Here is a 22,082-nt window from a genome sequence, read left to right as displayed (position 1 = left end):
CGTTTATCATTATCATGGTTACAAAGAATGTCATTTATGATTTTGCTATCGGAGGTATAAAGATGGTAACTTTAGCCTCAGTAATTTTTTTTTCACTCAAGTTTAACGAGGTACTTGTGTATATTCCTGCATTTAGTGTGCAAAAAGTGAGAATGCACAGAGCTCTTTCTGCCCAATGTAAATAGAGCTGTCAAAACTCAATAAAGGGTAATTTTGAGATAAAGGTTAATGCAAACAACATTTACCTGAAATATAAAGTGCTGACAGACTGTAAGAATTCTGTGTAAACAAGTTAAGCAGAATCTAAGGAGACAATCACACCATGGCTGCAGTGTGTACCATGTACCAGACAAGAACAAAACCACATACAATTCTGAAAAGGCCGCGGGGACCATTGAAACATAAGCACAAGGCTGAATGAAAGTTTTCTTTAATAACAAAGCAGAAATTTATTACAAAAAAGATGAAAGCAACGAAAAAAAAATCAAACCAAGCTATCTTATTGTAGAACACAGAGATCTTAAAACACCCAGCAAAACAAAGTTTCACCCTATTCCCCAAGACAATCACTTTACAGTGATTCAGACCCAGAAAAATTACACACCTGTTTCAAATCTTTAAAGTTTTTAGCTTAGATTGAAAGAATTTACATCTTCTCAGCTTCTGATAACCTTGCAGATTTCTAACCAAATACTCATGGTCTGGAATTTGGACAAGCTAAAATTTTTCACTGAAGTAAGTTATCCCCTTAGCTGCTCAGTAAAGTTCCTTTCCAGGAGAGAAATTAGTTTTAGTTTCAAATCCAGATTTTTTAAAACTAAACTCAATTTTTGATTATCCAGAACCGAAAATTAAACATGGCCTTCACTGTTTCTTTTTCTTGCTGTATGCCATCTTAGTATAGATCATTTTTCACTAACACTGCAACTGTTACCTGCTCTCTCATACAAACTGCATCAGTTCACTGTTCTGGAGGGACTGCCGGCCCTGGTTTTAGATTTTTAAAAAAAGCACCTCACAAAAGTAACCAGCATCCATATGCCATTATTTTGAAGTCCAAGCTCTAAAACTAATATTCGGTATCCTTTCATCACATTTCACTCGATTTTTAAGTTACTCTTGAAATTTCTTGCAAAATAACAAGATGTCGTCATGTGCTTCAGGCTCATGATTGCCATGATTCTAGCAAGAACAAAAACAAGTAAGAATTAGTCAGCATTCATAGTCGACATTGTTAAAATAAAGTTTTGAAGAAGGGCCACTGGATCTGAAATGTTAACTCTGCCTTCTGTCCACAACAGTTTCTGATTTTGTTTCTGATTTCCAGTATCTGCATTTCTTTTGCTTTATGTTAAAATATATTATTGCGTTAATATAAAGAATGTATTCAACCCTTCCTATTCAAATATTTGTATGTAAATAATGGTTTGAGCATTGCTTAATTGATGCTGACGGGTATTTGTCCTGTTCAGACAGTTTCTAGTTCCTATGGTGTGACAATGAAATGTCATTGCTGATTTAATTAAAAACTAACCATTTATAAATTTCTTTAATACCAAATCTAATTGTATAACTGGTCCAGAGATGTGCGTGATAAAATACTGACAAATCAGCTGCAATTCAGATTTATTCTTTGTTAATGTAAATTAGACAAAACAAAATTGACACAGCTATTAAAGACATCTCAGGTAGTTTTCTGTTAGTAATGAGTATAATTGGCTGTAGTGTCCTCCATCTCCTCTCTGACTGAAGACCTTCTGCCAGAGTCACAATGAACATGATCTTCACAGCAACGGAAATTGAACAAAAATGCAGAGAGCACAGCAACCTCTGTAAATGACCTCTTTTAACCTCACAAAGACTTGCATCTCTATCAACCAGGAGGAGCAATGGTGTGTCCCAATTTGGCTGTCTGCAGAAATTTGCCACCATCCTCCTCCTGGTGCATGACAACCAGAAATCTGTTATCCTGATCAAAGGATCCACCACACACCCAATACACATGCAAACCAGAGTCATACAAGGTTGTATCTTCATGCCAGTTCTCATTTCCCTCTTCCTTGCTGCACCATTCCGTCCCATACCCATGATGCTTCTTGCTGGCATGAAACTGTTCTGTTGACAAGCAGAAGACTATTCATGTGTGACTTCTAGTCCAGAACTAGAACTTTTGTCGTTGAGCTGTGATATGCAGACAGTGCTTGACTGTGTGTGAACTGAGGATGAGCTCCAAACCATCATCGATGCATCTACAGAAATATTTGAAAGAATGGGCTAAACTTCATAACGACCTCTACCAGCCTGCTTCCAATGCACAGCATAGTCCCTGCAATATCAAGATTCATGAAAAACCACGAGACAAGTTGAATCAATTCCACCTCTTAACGCAGGCAGACATCAACAATGAAATTCAACGCCACCCGATGTACCTGCACTGCATTTCTGCCGCCTGAAGAACAGAGTTTTTGATGACAAACATCTCTAACTTCACAGCAAACCTAAGTCTATGGGGTAGCAGTGTTCCCTTTATGCATTGGAGACAAGGGTAATACGACCAGACATCTCGAGCACCTTCAAAAGTATCACCAGTGATGCCTTCACAAAATCCTGTCAGCTCATTGGCTGGATGGGTGCTCCAATATCAGCATCTTTTCTCAGGCCAACATCCCAGTATCAAGGCACTAGCTGTAGTTAATCAGCTGTGTTGGATGGGCTACATCATCTGCATGCCTGACATGGGCTTCTGAAACTAGTTCTGTATTCTGACCTTTATCAGGTGGGCAGAAGAAACCCACCCCCCCCCTTGAAGTTTTCCACGGTGACTCACGTGAGTTAGTAGCTAAACCTGCCTAAATTGAAGGAGCATCTGTGAACACTTTTTTTTTCCTTAGTGCATCGGAAGCTGAGGAATAACCTTGCAGTGGTTTATAAAATCATGAAGGGCACGAATAGGGTGAATTTCCAAGACTTTTTTCCCCCGGATGAGGAAGTCCAAAACTAAAGGGCGTAGGTTTAAGGTGAGAAGGGAAAGATTGGAAAAGGACCTGATGAGTAACATTTTCATACAGACGGTGGAGCATATATGGAATGAGCTGCCAAAGTGGTGGAGGCTGGTACAATTATAATGTTTAAAAGACAGATGGATATATGAATAGGAAGGTTGAGCAGGCCCATTGCTAGCAAATGGGATTTGGTCAGACTGGGATTGGTCAGCATGGACAAGTTGGACCGAAGGGTCTGTTTTTCTGCTGTATGCCCCTATGACTCTATAATTGGTTCAAGCATGTCCAACAGACCCAAATAGAAGTGAAATGTAAACAGCAGAAAGAGTATAGGAATCCAAGCATGTCACCCACCCATTGCAAAAACCACCTGTCTACCTATGGCAGGATTTGCAGATCAAATATTGGATATTTAGTCACCTGAGGACCGTAATGCAGAGTGGAAGGAGGTCAGTCTTGATCCCAAGGGGCTGCCTTTGAAGAAGTAGAAGAATTAAGGATAGTGCAGGGGAAACCTCACAACCTTTTAAAAAGATCAGCTCTTGCCAAATCATAGACCATAGAATTCCTCCAGTGTGGAAACAGGCCATTTGGTCCAACAAGTGGACACCGCCCCTCCGAAGAGCTTCCCACCCAGACACATTGCCAGATTATAGGGAAAGTGTAAGGTATTTCCCATATCTAATCCACCTAATTTACACATCCCTGGATACTGTGGGCAGTTTAACATGACCAATCCACCTAACCTGCATATCTTTGAACTGTGAGAGGAAACCGGAACACCTGGAGGAAACCCACGCAGACACTGGGAGAATGTGCAGACTCCACACAGACAATCGCCCAAGGGTGCTGTGGTTCAGTAATGCTAACCATTGAGCAACTGTGCCACTCTTGAATGCCACAACGTTCAAGGCTGTGGGTTAAGTGTAAGAACATGGGGACTGGTGTGGACATAATCATCTTTATTGGTGCAGACTTGATGACCCAGACGATTTATTTTGTACTGTATGATTTAACAAATGCCAGCCTTGCCTGCGATGCCTGGATCTCATGAACGAGTATAAAGAAAAAGAATATTTTGCAACAGTCATGCTAACTTCACTTCCTCAGTGATTATTTTAACTTAATGTCTCTTCTTCAATGCCTCCTCCAGCAAAAGTAGTTCCTCATTCATCCAAAAGAAACTTTTTTTTTCAGTTTGTCGAAAATGATTATTTAGTAACTGCTTACTATTCTGTACTTCAGTGAAAATAGGTTCAGTATCTCTCATCATCCTTATAATGATAGTTTATCAACCTTATTGTTCCCTTTCTGAATGTGACTATAATGCCATTTTATAATGCAATATGCACAATGTACCTTGTACTGTTACTGTGTACATTTCTTATTGCTTTTTAATTTTGTACAGTTTCTTGGATGTTATTCAGAAGTAGAAATCTATGGATTTTCTTGTTCTCACAAAGATCTACAAATTCTGATACTAATTAGAACTTACAAACTGCACAAATCAGCTAATTCAGTGCAGTCTGGAGATTTCCTTGTTAATGGGCTGTTCAGTGGATAAACATTGAATTATTGAATTGTGAAGTTGAAGCTGCTACTTCTAAGGCTTACTGAGTTTTACTTTCTCATAAATTATAAAGTATTGAGTAGTTGAAAATGCAAGTTAGATTTATCTCTGAAATTGAACGTAAAGAAGAAAAGAATGATTGAATCAACACTTTTGACTGATTTTGTTTTTAAAACTCTAGTGCCATGCGTGTGTTACTTTCCAAGCTCCCAAGGCCGTGGATTGTGGATGAGAAAAAGGATGATGGATATACTGCTCTGCATTTAGCAGCACTTAACAATCATGTTGAAGTGGCAGAATTACTGGTACATCAGGTATGACCTTACCTTGGAGTTTTATGCTCTGAAATGTTTTTTACGATGCATAAAAGCTACTGCATGTGAAGGAGGACAGTTCATACCTGCAGATTCATTAATCTCATGATGTGTTGTTAACCCTAAATGTATTACTATAAACCTAAATAATAACATTATACAGCTTAGACCTCTAAATTTTGGAACAAGACAGTTGAAAGCAGTGTGGAATCACAGTAGAATAAAATGTTACTCTGTTGAGATATTTCCAATTGTTGTGACTGTTGCAATTTTCTCATGTAATGTTTGTACCATTGGTACTTAGGGTCTGGGGGATCTTCTTAAAATGTGGAGGCTGAAGATGGATTGATGTTGAAGGATGTTCTTGCAGCAGTGATGTGAAGGTGTTGTTCTAGGTCTTTTGCTGGAAATTCTTGTCTATGAGAAGTTGATATTTTAGATTTATTTGCCACTAAATTTTTTTTAAAACTCAACCTTTCTCTTCTAATGAATCTGTTCAGTGACGTTATCACACCCTAGAGTAAGTGGGACCTGAACTGGAGCCCACTACTCCAGAGGTAGGGACGCTACTACTACACCACAGAAGAGCACAAGAAGCCACTTTGTTGACTGTGCAGTATTTTTATCTGAGTTCCTTAATTCCTAGGGCTGCTCTTCCAATGATGAGCCCTTCACTGTTGTTAGTTGATTGACATGATCCATCAGTCATGTTTAAGTTTTTGGTGCACTTTTGTTTTAGGGCAATGCTAACCTGGATATCCAGAATGTAAACCAGCAAACTGCATTGCATCTCGCTGTTGAGCGTCAACACACTCAAATTGTTCGGGTAAGATCATCTGTTCAACTGCAAAATAATTTGTGTAAAACATGATACATGGATAATTAGTTGACTTGAGGGATAACTGTGTTGAAGCAAAAAAATGCTTGTTTGAATGCTCAGTGCCTCGTTCTGTAACAATTTATACAAATTTTTAGTTGCATAACTGCTTAATATTTTGTGACAATTTGTTATTCACTTAGAATATGATTGAAACCATTTAAAATTTCCACTTGAGCCATGATTAAGAGGCTTAATAATCATACAATTTAGAGTTGAGAAAAAATGGCATTTTTGAACAAGTTGCTGTTTGTGAGGAAAGATGATAACCATTAGAATTTCATTTTTTAAAGCTATTGGTTCGTGCTGGTGCAAAATTGGACATCCAGGATAAAGATGGTGACACGCCTCTCCATGAAGCCCTGCGACACCATACCTTATGTCAGCTCCGTCAACTACAGGATATGCAGGATGTGGGAAAAGTTGATAGTGGCTGGGAGCCTTCCAAGAACACCGTAAGTATATTTTATTCCATAATTGTAAGTAAGGTCATTGGGGACATTTAAGAGACTGCTGGACATGCATATGGTCACAGCAATTTGAGGGTGCATACATGAGGATCAATGGTCGGCACAACATCGTGGGCTGAAGGGCCAGTTCTGTGCTGTACTGTTCTATGTTCTATGTCATACAATGTGCATCTCTATATGTGTTTCATATGGATATAAATGGCTGTTCTGCGTATACAGTATTTGTAGCAAAAGTGACGTTGGCACAGTCCTACTTGGGACTACTGGGCTGCTGTCTCGTTATAGAAGTGGAGAGGTTTAGAGGGAGCGTCTTTCATGGTAGCCTCAGCCAGTGCAGGAATTGGACCTGTAGCAGGCCCTGAACTTCCTATTGCTTGGCATTCCAATAAACCGCCTTGCTCCCATTCGAACATTTCCATCTTGGGCTGGCTGCAAAGTTTCAAAAAACTCAAAACTGGAGGAATAGTACTTGATTTTCTGCTCACACACCTTACAGCCCTCCAGCCACAGCATTGAGTTCAACATCTTTAGAGCATGGCTTCATCCCTCCGCATTGACAGCAGCCATCGCACTCAAGCTGCACTGTCCTGCCACATCCTGCCCAATAGCTTGGGTGCTGTGATTGGAATGCCACTGCAGTTAGTTTATTAATTTCTGATCTTGAAGCCACTCCGGCACATGAAGTTTGGAGGTCCACACAGTGGGGGAAACAAATATATTAGTGGGAGCCCTGATTGCACATCCCCATCACCTTACCCAAAAATAAGTATATTGCTAGCTTTGCTCTCAGCAAAGGCAACCTATTTTCTCCTATTTGCATTGATAATTTATAAATCATTGGCAATCTGTTGCTAACAATATGAACGTCCATCAAGGAAATCTGCATCAATGGCCATTGGTTCTTGAATAGCTGATGAGCTTGATTCTAGAACTTCATCTCTGACGATACATTTGGCAGTTGTTTCCAGGAGATGGAATTGAAGCTTGACCTCGAACTCACTGGCGTTCCTTTCTCGAGTTACTTTTCTGTACTTCCTTTCCCCCACCAGTTTAAAAAATTGAGTTCCTTCATAGAGCAACTTCCTCCAAGTCAGTTTGTTTTGAATGTCTCCCACACATTGACTGTAATGTTGCATTTCTGGAGGAAACCTTCACGGAGTAATTGAAATGCTTCCTTTGTCCTCCTCTTGCCTTCCTTGAGCTGAATGAAGATCACTGCTTTGGCAGTCAAAACTCGGGCATCTTAAGCTTGTGACCACCCCAGCAGAGCTGGTATAAGATATTCATAGTCTTCATACTGGTCCTATCAGCTGCATCAAGGACACTAATGTTAGTACACCTGCCCTCCCACATCCAGAGAATTGGTCTTAAACAACGTTAATGGTATTTCTTAAAGGCCTTGAGGTGGCATCAATATATAATCTAAGTATTGGAGTCACGTGGAAGAGTCAGAAAGATGACTGCCGTATTGGCATGGATGTCATGGTCATCGAAGACTCTAATCCTTGGGCATCCAAAGGCTACCTTTGCAGATTGGATACGATGTTGAAAATGTGTATCAATGTCAGCCTTAGTTTCCAGGTGGTGGAAATGTTTGGGAGGATTTCTCCGTTAATCTTACTGGAAGGACAGAGCTGAACTTGACCTGGGAGGTTGGTAGAGGATTTGAGTCTCCTTGAGGTTGAGGCTGAGACCAACTTTTCGTTATGCTTCTGTGAATGCATCAAGTGAGGCTTGAAGATTCTCTTCCAAGGGACTGGAGATACCATCTGTGTACTATAATTTCCCAGGTGAGGTTGGTGGGTGTTTTCTTGGATTTCAACCAGTTGATGCTGCAAGATTTTCCACCCAACCTGTCTGCACCACGAGGAAGCTTGTTCTTAACAAGGTGAAACATGATGGTAACAAAGACGGAAAAAAGTATGGGGGCGAAATTACAACCCTATTTGACTACTGCCTTGACCTCAAAGAATTCTGTCATATTACCATTGGTGGAGACTGCCACTAGCATCTCTCATGGAGGAGAGAGAGGATGTTGATGAATTTCTCTAGATAACAGGCCTTTGACAGGTCTTCCATAGCACTTGAAGATTGCCTGAATCAAAAGCTTAGTTTAAATTGGTGAGGGGCGCATAGATTGGTTGATATTGTTCCTGGTATTTCTCTTGGAGTTGCTGGGCAGTGAGAAATCAGGCTTGGTCAGAAACCACACCAGCTTGAAGAAAGATTTCCTCAAAGACTTGAAGGTGGCTGACGAGGATTTGGTAATTACCGTCCTGGTGTTAGAGAATTGGGAGATTCTTCAGTAATTCTATAGCCCACTATTTCTCCTTTCTTGGAGACAGTGAAAATGGCAGCAGCCCTGAGATCAGCAGGGCTTTCTCCACCGCCCCAGATATTCAGGAGCAGTTGATGGAGATGATGGGCAGACTCTGCTTCTCCATATTTGAAAATTGTTGCTGGAATCCTGTCTACTCCTACAGCATTACCATCGATCATGTGTCTATTGATAGGTTCAACTTCTGCTATGCAAGGTGGGAGTCCAAGTTGACCTTCAGTGAGAGCGAATTTCTTCAAACACCATCTCTTTAAACAATTGCATCGCAGTTAGGAGTGCTTTGAAGTGTTCTGTCCATTTGAGGCTGATGTTGATTTTTACTGATCATCACACTGATCATTTATACACGTTCTACTCAGTAGCCTGATCTTTAATGATCAGAGGTGTAGATAGACAGCCAGAGACTTTTTCCTAGAGTGGAAGTAGCTGTTACGAGGGGGCAGAGTTTTAAAGCAAGTGGAGGTAGATACATGGGAGACGTCAGAGGTAGGTTCTTTTACTCAGACAGTGGTCGAGGCGTGAAGAGGATAGTGGAATCGGCCTCATTAGGGGCATTTAAGTGGCTGTTTGATAGGCATATGGATGATAGTACAAGGTAGGGCTGGAGGTTCGATAGACCTTAGGATTAATGTAAAAGTTTGGCACAACATTGTGGGCCGAAGGGCCTGTACTGTTCTATGTTCTAGTCTACTCAGTGGACAAAACTACCTTTGTTCTTTCTTTCAGGTGGATGAGATATTAGTAAGGTTTAATGTAATGGTTTTAAAATCTGTTTTCGGTCCACAAATAGGAATGGTAGTGTAGAGAAATACCATTTTGAATATCATACAGATTGTTCTCAGATAATGTTGTAACAGATTTTCGGAAGAATCTGTTTACAATTATCTGGTTGAACGAATAACACTTCAACATAAATAGAAGTTACTTCAGGCAAAAATTAATTTCAAGCTGAATGAAACAAAAACAGAAGTTGCTGGAAAAGCTCAGCAAGTCTGGCACCATCTGCAAAGAGAAATCAGAGCAATGTTTCAGGTCCAGTGACCCTTCCTGATAATTGTTGGTAGCTGGTTGAAATACAGAAGATAAGGTGGGTGGGTCGGTTAAAGAGTACTCAGTAGGTTGGGATAGAGCCCGGAGAGAGCGAAGCAGTTGGACAGACAAAGGAGTGGATAATGATCCAGCTGGGATGGTGAACAGCTGTTAATGGAGACTGGTAGTGGGTAATGGCAGACTATGCGACAACGAGGCCTGGTGTGTGAGGTTGGGGGCTTGGACATGGGAGAGTCCAGGGCCTAAAATTATTGAACTTGATATTGTGTCCGGAAGGCTGTAGTGTTCCCAAGCAGAAAGTGAGGTGTTCTTTCAGCTTGCATTGAGCTTCACTGGAACACTGCAGCAAGTCTGCGACAGAGGTGTTGGCAAGGGAATAGAGTGGTGTGTCAGAGTGGTGTGTCGAAGTGGCAGGCAACTGGAAGTGCAGGGTCTATTTTTATGGGCAGAACGTATATGTTCTGCGAAACGGCCACCTAGTCTATGCTTTGCTTCCTCAAGTAGAGGAAACCATGTTGTAAGCAGCGATGCAATAGACTAGATTGAGTCAAAGTGCAGGTAAAGTGCTACGTTACCTGGAAGGTATGTTTGGGCTCTTGGATACTGAGGAGGTAAATGGCCAAGTGTTACACCTTCGGCAGTGGCAGTGGAAGGCGCCATGGGGTTGTGAGGAAATGTTGGGAGTGAACGAAGTGTGAACCAGGATGTCCCCAAGGGAAAGACCCCTGTGGAAGGCTGACAAGGGAGGGGAGGGAAATATGTGTCCGGTGGTGGCAGAAATGGTGGCTGATGATCTATTGGACGTGGATGCTAGTGGGATGGTAGGTGAGGATGAGGGGAACCCTGTCACTATTGTGGGAAGGAAGAGAGGGAGTGAGCATGAAAATGCAGGAGATGAGTCAGACCCGCTTGAGGGCCCTGACAACGAGGGTTCTGGGGAATCCTTAGTTGAGAAATAAAATTGACATTTCAGAGGCGCCCTTGTTGAAGTTGGCCTCATCTGACCATATGTGATGGACGCAGAGGAACTGGAAGAATGGAATAGAGGGTGTGAAGATGTATAGTCCAGGTAGCTGAGGGAGTCAGTGGGCTTATGTGGATATTAGTGGCCAGGTTATCCCCAGAAATGGAAACAAATATCAAGGAAGGAAAGGGAGGAGTCAGGTCTTTTCTCTTCACAGATGCTGCCAGACCTAATGAACTTGTCTAACAATTTCTGTTTTTGTTTCTGATGTCCAGAATCTGCAGTTCTTTCAGTTTTTAATTAAAACTGAATGAACCTCCATCATATTTTCATCCAAGCAATACGCTTTTTTTTAAAGAGTTAAATCTGTTATCACACTTTAATTAATGGTTGCTGTAACATGAGCTCATACTTATCAAATAATAAGTGGTGGCATGTGAGTGTTCAGATGTTGGTTTGCTCAGCTGGTTAGAGCGTGGTGCTAATAATGCCAAGGTCATGGCTTCAATCTCCATACTGGCCGAGTACTTCGGATTCTAGCCACGAGTTGAACACTTTGCATTCTGACTGGAAGCTTGTGTGGCAGTCCCTGCTTTAGGGGCGGCACGGTGGTTCAGTGGTTAGCACTGCTGTCTCAGCGCCAGAGACCTGGGTTCGATTCCACTCTCGGGCGACAGCCTGTCTGTGTGGGTTTCTGCCGTGTGCTCCTGTTTCCTCCCATGGTACAGAGATGTGCCAGCTAGGTGGGTTGGCCATGCTAAATTGCCCATAATGTTCAGGGATGTGTAGATTACATGGGTTATAGGTCGGGGTGGGATCCTCTGAGGGTTAGTATGGACTTGTTGGGTCGAAGGGCCTGTTTTCACACTAGAATTTTTATGATTCTATATACTCTGCTATGACTGTTAGATTAAGTCAACATCTGAAGATAGAGGATTTTTATTTGTAATTTACATGTAATTGGATATATCTTTGACTTACTTTAATAATTTTAGATGTTTTATGTGCAAAGATTTTTATTTTTCTTTTTAAAAAATGTCTCAAAATATAGCATTTTGAACATTTGGGTGTGTCTTGTACTAATCTGTAATACATTCCTTTTCTTTCAGTTACTTATGGGCCTTGGAACACAAGGAGCAGATAAGAAGAGTGCTGCTTCTATTGCTTGCTTCTTAGCTGCAAATGGAGCAGATCTTGCTATTCGCAACAAGAAAGGACAGTCGCCACTTGATCTTTGCCCTGATCCAAACCTCTGTAAAGTGCTTGCAAAATGTCACAAGGAGAAAGTCAGGTCTGTATGCCAGTATTCGTTCAGCACTGTTGATGTTGCAGGCTAAGTTAATTTTGTCAACTCATCGTTCACTAATTTTTAATATTGGTGAAGCTTAACTTGAAAGTGTTAGAGTCAGTTTATCTTTAAATCCTTGTTTTAGTAACTTCTGGCAAATGTATATTGTTTAGTGAGCACTAAATACGTCTGGTGGTCGTGAGTGAAGTACTTAATAACAAAAATAAAGATACGTGATGGCGCAGAAGGTTTGTCTCCGACTGGCTAAGTAGGAGATTTTCAGTTTTGCACAGGTCATTTAGCAGGAAGTGGCGAAAGGCTATGCATAGGAGTGTAGGAATATATATATTGGGATATGTTCTTGTATATGAATTGTCATAACAGCATAAGCTTTTTGTTGATAGCTTTTTGCGTTGTCTTTAGATTCCATGTTCTGGTTGCATTTTTTGAAGTCTCAGTAACAATTAGTACATGCCTCAGAGAAACTAAGGGGGAAGAAAAAAGGGATTTTTGTGTGCAGAATATTTTTGAGAGAATTGTGCCCAGTGGATTAATGCAGTGACATACTGAAGTATGCAAACCTGGAAATGGTCTCAGGTTTGACCTCTGAACTGTGCTGAATCAAATAATCTTAGACGTTCTGCAATTAAAGGATGAATGCCTACGATGGAGAGTGGAAAATTAACCTCTGTGGTTGCGCATGATTCCTACAATTTCTGTTTGCTTCCGTCTGGTGTGTGGTCCTTTCAAGAATGTAGTGTAGAAGTTTAATTGCTTGTGTGCATTTTAGCGGAAATGTTGTGTACACCTGATCTGTCCATTCAGAGTGATTATCCATAATGCCAAAATTATCACCATGCATACATAAATACAGCTCTTGAGTCAGCTGTCTGTGACCGCAGGAAGTATCTGTGAATGTATCAATAATATCAGAGCATTCCATACAGACTGATACCATCGTCAGTGCAAGCATGGCTGGCAAGGTGGAAGCTGGAGTTTGACATTATCAGAGGCAAGGACTGGTGCTGTGACTGGGATCAGTGGGAGGTCCTGCATCGGGAACGAGTGAACAATTTGTCCTTTCCTCAATTAGATTTTATATTTAAAAATTATGCAAAAATCTGATGAACCTTTCTAAACACACACATCCTGTAATGCCATCTTTAAAACTGGCTGCTGCTTTCCATTGCTTACCAATGACATCAGTGTGCTCTTTGTACCAACAACAGGTGGCGTTTATGTGAATCGCAGTCATGTGAACTGGGCAGATAACAGTCCTGATTGCTACATGTCCATGTATCCGTACAGCAAAGTGGGAACACTGCTGATGACTGTCAGTTGGAAGTATGCATGTCAAGGTTCCCAAATAACTAAAAGCCACTTGTACCACACTACCTGCAGCCACCTTCAAAAGAGATGGGGTCAGGAGATTGAGAATAGGGAAGTGCTTTTCAGCAATCCTTCAATGTCACTTGAATTTGAGAATTTAATTTTAACACTCAACAAGGAGCTGATATAGTAGGCATGTTAAATAAATGTTTTCTGTATTTTAGTGGGCAGGTTGGATCACGTAGCCCTTCTATGATTAACAATGACACAGAGACTTTGGAAGAATGCATGGTTTGTTCAGATATGAAACGTGACACTTTGTTTGGACCTTGTGGACACATTGCGACTTGCTCTCTCTGTTCACCACGTGTTAAAAAATGCCTCATCTGTAAGGACCAGGTTCAATCGCGAACAAAGGTAAAAAAAAATCCGTCCTTTCTTTACAGTTGTATCTTTCTTTGCCATCTTTTTTCTCAATTGGATTTTCTTGGACCTTCAATTCTTGACCTTTCACAGACCTAATTAAGCCCCACCATAAGCCTTTCTGCTGCTTGGATTGGGATTATATATTTTGTAGGAATAAATTAAACACTGTCCATTCTTTCCTGAATAAGTATTCACTTTTTTGCTGTTTTCTGACTTCTGCTTCCCTCTCCCTGTTTTGTATTTTATTTTCCTAAATGCACAGCAAGTTCAAATTTTGTAGTATTGATGTATTAGCAGTTTTGGTTTGCCAAGCAGCACAACTGAAGTTGTTCATTTTATTAACCTGAACAGTATGTACTTTTTCATCTACTTGTACTTGTAACTATTTTTTAATCACGTTAGGAATTATCATAGAAAAATGTAAACTAGGAGCAGAAGTAGACCAGTTGACTTCTCAAGTCTGTCCCACCATTCCATGTGATTGTGGTTGAGCTATTTATGTTTAAAATTTCACATCCTTATCTACCCTGATAATCTTTGATTCTCTTTCCTGATAAGACTCTTAAATGTTTAATGACCCACCTCCACTACCTTCTCAGGCAGAGAGTTCCAAAGAATTTCTCATCTCTGCATTAAAAGATTGAATCCTAATTTTAAAGTAATGTCTAAAGTTGCAGACTGGCCCACAAGTGGAAACATCTTTTCCAGATCTGCCTTGTCAAGACATTCCAAATCTTATAAATGTCAATCACATCACCCCTTTGAAACTCCAGGTGAAAATAAACCCACCTGTCCAACCTATCCTCCTAAGATAACCAACTTAATCCCAGAATCAATGAAGTAAGCGTGCTCTCCACCATCTCCATTTAGCCTCTTCCTTGCATAAGGGGACCAAAACTACATACAGTAATCAAGATGTGGTCTCACCAATGCCCTGTATAGCTGAAGGGTACCATCCTTACTTTAACGTTCAGTTCCATCTGTAATGAATGATAGTATTCCATTCTTGATTACATGCTGTACCACATACTGACTTTGTGATTCATGCACTAGAACACCCAAGTCCTGCTATAGCTCAGAGCTCTGCAATGGTTTTCACTTTAAATAATACTCTGCTCTTTCATCCTTCTTGCCAAAGTGAACAACTTTAAATTTTCCCACGTTATGCTCCATTTACCAGACTTTCGCCAGTCAGCCTATTTATATCGATTTACAGCCACCTTATGTCTTCACAGCAAACTTTCCTACCTATCTTAATATCATTGGTTCTTTAGCTACTGTGCTTTCACTCCCATAATCTAAGTATATATTTTGCATGCTTTTCCAGACCTGCATTATTTTTTCATGTGATCAGTAGCATTGTTTTAATATGACAATGACAAGATTTAATGCTATAATGTTTTAAGCCAATTTACAGTGAAAGAAATTCCAGTTAAATCATGGTTTTTCAAAATAATATGAAGTGTATTTTATCACCCACAGATTGAGGAGTGCGTGGTATGTTCTGACAAGAAGGCAGCAGTCCTTTTTCAGCCTTGTGGTCATATGTGTGCCTGTGAGAGTGAGTGAAATAAATATTAATTCATATTTCAGATTTCTAGCAACTGCAGTGTTTTGCTTTTATGAAACCATAATGCCTTAGATTGATATCTTCTACTGTTTATATGCTACCAGTGATGTAAACTAAACTATATCTGGAATATTCTGCCTTTTCACTAAAATTTTAAATTGCCAGAAAAACTCTGTGGTGTGATCGTAGCAATGTTTACACCTCACAAACAAAAATAGATGAATGTGTATTGTCAGCCATGTCTCTACTGAAAGCACCCTTACCTCAGAATGTTTTAGATTTGAATTCTGCTCCAGAACTTGAGCCCAACAATCTTGGTTATCACTCCATTGTAGTACTGAGAGACAGCTCCACTATTAGAGGTGCCATCTTTGAGATAAAGTGTTCAGCTGAGACCCTGTCTGTTCTCTCCATTCCTGTGGTAAAAATATGAAGAGGAGCTGGGGCATTCCCTGTGATGTCTCAGTTGATATTTAACCTTGAGTCAACATTGCAAAATCACATGACTGGATCATTAAAATATTGCTCTTGGTGACAGTTTGCTTTGCCCAAATTGACTGCTACATTACAACAGTAACTCCGTAGGTGGTGCTTAGGGTGTAAAGAACTTTGTGGCATCCAGTAATCACAAAAAGCACAATTTAAATACAAGTCTTTCTGATTTTTTCAGATTGTGCAAGCTTGATGAAAAAGTGTGTACAGTGCCGGGCTGTCGTAGAGCGAAGAGTGCCTTTTATTATGTGTTGTGGTGGGAAAGGTACGGAAGATTCCAATGATGATCTTAGTGAGTGACTTCTTAACCACAATCCATTTTTTAAAGTTTTCTTATGGTTTTCATTGCATCTAAATCTAGATTGTTTGTTTTTTTTCCCCTGGCATGTTGTATACATAAGCCTTGGTTTGTGCACTTAATCTCATTTTCATTTGTGTGACAGCTTACATACTTGTAAAAATATATATGTAAGATCACCTTGGAACTATATTGCCAATACTGACTTTGGAGCTATATTGCCATGTCTTTACTGTTACTGAGTTAAAATCCTGAAACTCCCCATCGCTGGCCACCCACCCACCCCACTGACAGCATTGTGAGTGTCCTACATGTGGTGAACTACAGCGATTCAAGAAGGCATCTTGCCATCAACTTCTCAAGGACAGTAAAGGATAGGCAGTGAATACTGGCTTAGCCAGCGATGCTCACATTCACAAATGAAGCAAGAGAAAAAAACTGGGTTACTTTTTTAATGAATGGTTAAAAGAAAATTACAGTTTAGGGAAACAGAATTAATACTTTTTTCAACAACAGGAAGAGACTTGCCAAGTTCAAGGGCATTTAAATGGTGATTGGATAAACATATGGATAATAATGGAATAGTGTAGGTTAGATGGGTTTCAGTTTGGTTTCACAGGTCGGCACAACATCGAGGGCCGAAGGGCCTGTACTGCACTGTAGTGTTCTATGGACTATGTTCTGGAAGACTGGAATTGGTTTGTTTGCATACTTTATAAATTAAAGTGTAAGGGTTTACCAAATTGACTTAAAAATGAAGTTTTTTTTGTTAAGTTACGATTGGAGTTTAATCTGGATAAGTGACATTCATTGTTGAGAAGTGGCCCATTGTACAAGCATTTGCACTAGAAGGAATTAGATGAGGGGAATTTTTTTGTAATGAAACATAATGTTTATCTGGGTGTTAGACAAAATTGTTGAGATTAGAGTTAACAAATTTGAAAGGCATGTACATGAAGCTTCTCCAAATTGAGACCAGCAAACAAAAGTCATGAAAGTTTGACAAATGTTAAGTATCAACAATAGTCAGTGATAGATGGAAGTTGAGAGGTGACCTTATAGAGATGAGGGGTATGGATAGGGTAAATAGGCAAGGTCTTTTCCCCAGGGTGGGAGAGTCCGAACCTGGAGGGCATAAGTTTAAGATGTGAATCAGAAGATTTAAAAGGGCCCTAATGGGAAACATTTTCATGCAGAGCGTGTTGTGTACGTGGAATGCACTACCAGAGGAAGTAGTGGAGGCTGGTACAGTTACAACATTTAAAAGGCAGCCAGATGGGTCTGTGAATAGGAAGGGTTTCGAGGGATATGGGCCAAATGCTGGCAAATGGGACTCGATTTATATCGGATATCTGGTTGGCATGGACAAGTTAGACCAAACGATCTGTTTCTGTCCTGTATATTTCAATGACTTGAAATATGAGGCCATGCATTTTGGTCGGAAAAACGGAAAGGTGACCTATTATCTAAATGAGGAGAGACTTAAGGGTGCTCCGGTGCAGAGGGACCTGGGAATCCTCGTTCATGAGCCACAAAAAACTAACATGCAGATACAGCAGATAATAAAGAAAGCGAATGGAATGTTGGCTTTTATAGCCAAAAGAATACAAAGGTAAGGAAGTATTCTCGCAACTATACAAGGCATTGGTGAGATCGCACCTGGAGTATTGTGCACAGTTTTGGTCCCTTCATTTCAGAAAAGATGTGCTGCCATTGGAGGAAGTTCAGAAGAAGTTCGCTAGATTAATCTCAGCTAAGGGGTTTGTTGTATGAAAAGAGATTGAACAGTTTAGGCCTATGCTGTCAGGAATTTGGAAAAATGAGGGAAGATTAAATTGAGGTAAAAAGTATAGATAAAATAGATGTGGAGCAGATGCTCCCTCTTGTGGGTTATTCTAGGACAAAAGAGTCATAGCTTTGGGATAAGGGTAGCAAATTTAAAGTAGAGTTGAGGAGAAACTACTCCCAAAAGGTTGTGAATCTGTGGAATTCGCTACCCTAAAGTGCTATGGATGCTGAGACAGTGAGTAAATTTAAGGAGGAGTTAGATTTTTAGTTGGTAATGGGTTGCAGGAGAATGGTGATGAGTATATCAGCCATGATCGAATGGCAGAGTAGATTTTGGGCGAAATGGCCTAATTCTGCCCCTGTATCATTATGAACCAAGGTAATATATGTATTATTGGTGTGTGATACCCTGTGTTTTCACATACAGGACTGTACCTATACATTTAGTTTGATTAACTAGATACTCCATTAAGCATCTGCTAATTTCAAATAATTTTCTATTGCACAAGAAACTATTGAGTAATTTATTGTGAATAAATACATGTTTAATAAAAATCTTTGCTTAACATCATAGGCTTCACTTTACCAAAATCGGCCACTCCTTGTGAGAATTGTACTTGAGATCTTGAGTCTCACACGAGTCTCACATCCCCTGCAGCAAATCTCCTGGATTGTATACCCAGTCTGGTCAAACTGCTGTTATTACCATAAATTACAAGCTGCTACTACTTCGGTCAAGAATTACATGATGTACTATATTGTTTGTCATGTGGAGTTTTCCACTGTTTTCATTGTTGGTCGATTCACTCTGCATTCATTTTATTCAACTACTTTTGGCCAGAAATCATTGTTATGCTTCTCTGAAGTGCTTCATGAAGTCTTTCTAAAGATTAATAATTGTGAAATGTATGAATGAAAATCATTGGCATCTGTTCACTTGAGTGCCACCTCTGATTCAACAACATTGACAACAGATTGTATTTTTACACCATGACTTAGCAAAATGCCTCACTGGGTAGTTTCTTTATTCATTTGCTGGCTAGATCAGTATTTGTCGGCCATATCTCACTACCCTCGAGAAGATGTTGGTAACCTGCATATTTAAGTCATTACATTTTGGGTGGGATTGGTATGCCCACAGTACTGTTAGAAAAGAAATTCCAGAACAGTGCGGGAATGGTGGCATTGTTTCCAATTAGGATGATAAATGGCTTGAATGGTAACTTGCAGGTGATGTGACCTTCCCCTTCTAGATGATAGAGGTTGAGAGTTTGAAAGATACTGAGATTCCTGAGACTGAGATATTGAGTTGATACCTTGTTAAATGGTAGTTAATATGTTGTAGAATCGTTTAAAAATTTGTCAGTATTTGCAAAAGAATTATCACTTCTCTATTGCTTAAATAAGTACTTCAAAATTAACCAATAAAATTTTAAGAGAACACTTCGTCTAACTGAAAAAACACTAGTTATACATGATGTAGTCACAACTTGACTTGTATTTTTCAGGTGGCCATTTTGTAGACAAAAGCCTAGCAAACTGTTCATTTTAACAGGATATTTAGATGGAAATGATGTTGGAAGATCACATTTTTTAAGTAATTAAATTTCATATTTCATTAGATTGGCTTTGAGCAACTTTCTTGAGTATTTTGCTAGATATATATATTTTTGCCCATTGAAAATCTTGATTTGTTTTGAAATGTTAGTCTAGTAATCTAGATATTAGATGTATTTACCTTTGGACCCAGACTGTGACTAGTTCAGATCAATTTCTATTCAACAATAAATATTTTCTGAAAACGTAAGTAGCTTATTTTGAATGTGTTGTATGCTCATTGCACAAGCTGTCCATGATTGAAGTACAGATTTAAAATCTAGTTTGCTAGACATAAAAATGGAGAGTGACAGAATAACGAATGTCAGACTAGTGTGCCATTCTGTGATTAGTTAAAAGTTAAACAAAGCCACGATGAGCTGCAGCCTAGATTCTGAATCAGTACAGATCTGAGGAGCGTCCAGACCAGCTGGGCCTTCAAGCAACTTGCTAATGTGCGGGGTTGGTTTCACATTTGTATGAGCTATTCTGTGTAACAGCCTACTTAATAGTTCTCTAAAATTCACACTTATCAGCAAGTCTTCAAGGCTGCTTCATCACCTTCCCTGAGGATGTCCTTTTCAGCTGACACGACAAACACAGTAAAAGTGAGTGCACAGCAATATACACTGAGGGTTGAAGCAGGGTATGGTTAAATACCCTAATTGATTCAAAATTGATTCTGCAAGTTGAGACATCTCATTGTTCCACATTACACATGGGAAAGCAAAGCTTGTGCTGATGATTATATATTGTGATATTTCAGCTGATAGGATAGCAAGACACACATTACACTCTGTGGACCACTTCAGTGTCCATCGCAAAGAGTGAACATCACCGACAGTACTGACCGAGATCCGATGAACATATCGGATGGTGAGAGAACCAACATTTAGGGTATAATCTACTTGAACTTGCCTTCACCAGTCTAGCTATTCTAGATATGCCTGCCTGTGACATAATTGGTAGGTCTGAATTCTCTACAGTTCTTGTGGAATTCCATGTACTACCTTCACATGTGGGACACTGTCCATTGCATCATCTGATACAATCATTATCCTCAGTACAATAAACCACAGCTCAAAATTGGGCATGTGTGATACAGGTCATCAACAATAGTAGAACTGTTTTCCACTGCAATCTATAATGCCATGGCCTAGTATATTCCCACTTCTCAAATGCTGTCATATCAAATGGCCAAATTGGTTCAAACCGCATTCCATAACAAAAGTAACGTATCAATCAATAGATGCAGGTAGAGTTAGAATGACTTTTACTAACCCCATACTAGAGATGTGGAAACTTAGTTAGGCATTTAGGGAATACATGGGCAAGAAAGTATCTTCAGAGCAATGGGATAAATCTTTTGTCGACCTATACTGGATTAACAGGACCTTAACTATGTTAATGTTTGAGTTGAAGCAATTGAAAGTTAATTTCTTGGTAATGAGTGGAGATAATAAAGATTTTTAAACCTGTGACCAGAACTACACTCTGAAAATGAATTACAGGATACTTTTTTTTAAAAGGAAAATTTATGTAGCTTTAGTTGGACGAAGTCCAGTATTGATACTGTATAATACTAGATAGCAAGGTGAAGAAATCAATATTTATGTTGTTACCAAATTGTTTTATGTCAATGGTATATGACTGTCAATGACAGAATCAAGTATGTCTCCACTAAAAATTTTACACCATAATAGATTTCTCAGGTGGTTGCTTGTGTTTCAGGTAGTGGAAACATTACTGCTCTTCAGCGAGACAAAGATAATACCAACGTCAATGCAGATGTTCAGAAGCTCCAGCAACAGTTACAGGATATCAAAGAGCAGGTACAATGCTGTCAAGGATTAAACAATGATCTTAAGTGCAAGTTCTGCTCAGAGAACATAAAGAAAACAGTTTAGACAGATGAGAACTAAGAGTAGCAAACAAACAACAGGTGCACTTTAAAGCAATACATCTTTTAGGTTGATTAGAAAGATGCTGGAGGCTCCTCTCAGACTGGCACCTGTTAATTCTATGTTCAACCTCAGTCCTTATCTGTTTACATGTTTGCCTTTGTTGTAGTTTAATTGTTTTGGAAGGAATAAAGCTGTATTTTAGCTCATTATGTAAAATTTAAAGCACAGAAATAAACGATTTGGCCGACCTTGCGAGAATATTAAAATTTTATTGCAATATATTGATGACCTGTAGATTTGCAAGTTGCTGGCTTATACTAATAATTCATGTTATATTTAACAAATGTTTGTTTGGTGTTTTGCTGGACATAGAACAGGACAAATCAATGTATGTGCTTTTCTCTGAAATGGGGAAAGTGAAGTCAGTATTGCCATTGACCATTTGTTAACTTGCAATGATCTGGAAGCAGGCTGGTTATATAGCACTTGGAATTGAGTAATATATTAGAATGGAAAAACACTGCTGAACAAACTGAATATTAAAAAAAGTTTACATTTCTAACTTTGATCTGTAGTCTAACACTGAATTTAATTCCAGAGAACCTGTTTAAATGGTTTTTTTATAATAGAAAAGTCTCTGAGGACCAGAGGGCTCCTTGTCTGTTGGAGAGAGATGCCTTGTGGTGAGTTTACCCTGAGCCTCGGGTAAAGGGAAGGGTTGAGAAGGAGAGTCCTCAGTAACTTCTGCCATGAAATTGAACCTACGCTGTTGGCGTCACCCTACATTGCAAATCAGCCATCCAGCC

The 22,082-nt window shown here is 39.6% G+C and overlaps 1 protein-coding gene across 2 annotated transcripts in view; it reads left to right on the top strand.

The window, feature by feature from the left end:
- The window catches only part of mib1 (MIB E3 ubiquitin protein ligase 1), a 134,948-nt gene that overhangs the window by 108,620 nt on the left and 4,246 nt on the right, over positions 1 to 22,082 (top strand). Inside the window, exons 13-20 of one of the 2 annotated variants that reach the window (XM_048528907.2) lie at positions 4,754 to 4,886; positions 5,626 to 5,712; positions 6,057 to 6,218; positions 11,695 to 11,876; positions 13,427 to 13,619; positions 15,111 to 15,189; positions 15,869 to 15,955; positions 21,104 to 21,204. In XM_048528907.2, the coding sequence (XP_048384864.1) occupies positions 4,754 to 4,886; positions 5,626 to 5,712; positions 6,057 to 6,218; positions 11,695 to 11,876; positions 13,427 to 13,619; positions 15,111 to 15,189; positions 15,869 to 15,955; positions 21,104 to 21,204 (1,024 nt within the window). Of the gene's footprint in view, positions 1 to 4,753; positions 4,887 to 5,625; positions 5,713 to 6,056; positions 6,219 to 11,694; positions 11,877 to 13,426; positions 13,620 to 15,110; positions 15,190 to 15,868; positions 15,983 to 21,103; positions 21,205 to 22,082 lie in introns of both variants that reach the window. The other variant, XM_048528906.2, reaches the window with a different exon arrangement.

This window comes from Stegostoma tigrinum, chromosome 5 (genome assembly GCF_030684315.1).
Source record: "Stegostoma tigrinum isolate sSteTig4 chromosome 5, sSteTig4.hap1, whole genome shotgun sequence".
Taxonomy (NCBI): Eukaryota; Metazoa; Chordata; class Chondrichthyes; order Orectolobiformes; family Stegostomatidae; genus Stegostoma; species Stegostoma tigrinum.
Note: the sequence above shows the minus strand (reverse complement) of the source record. Positions and strands in the feature narration are given on the sequence as shown.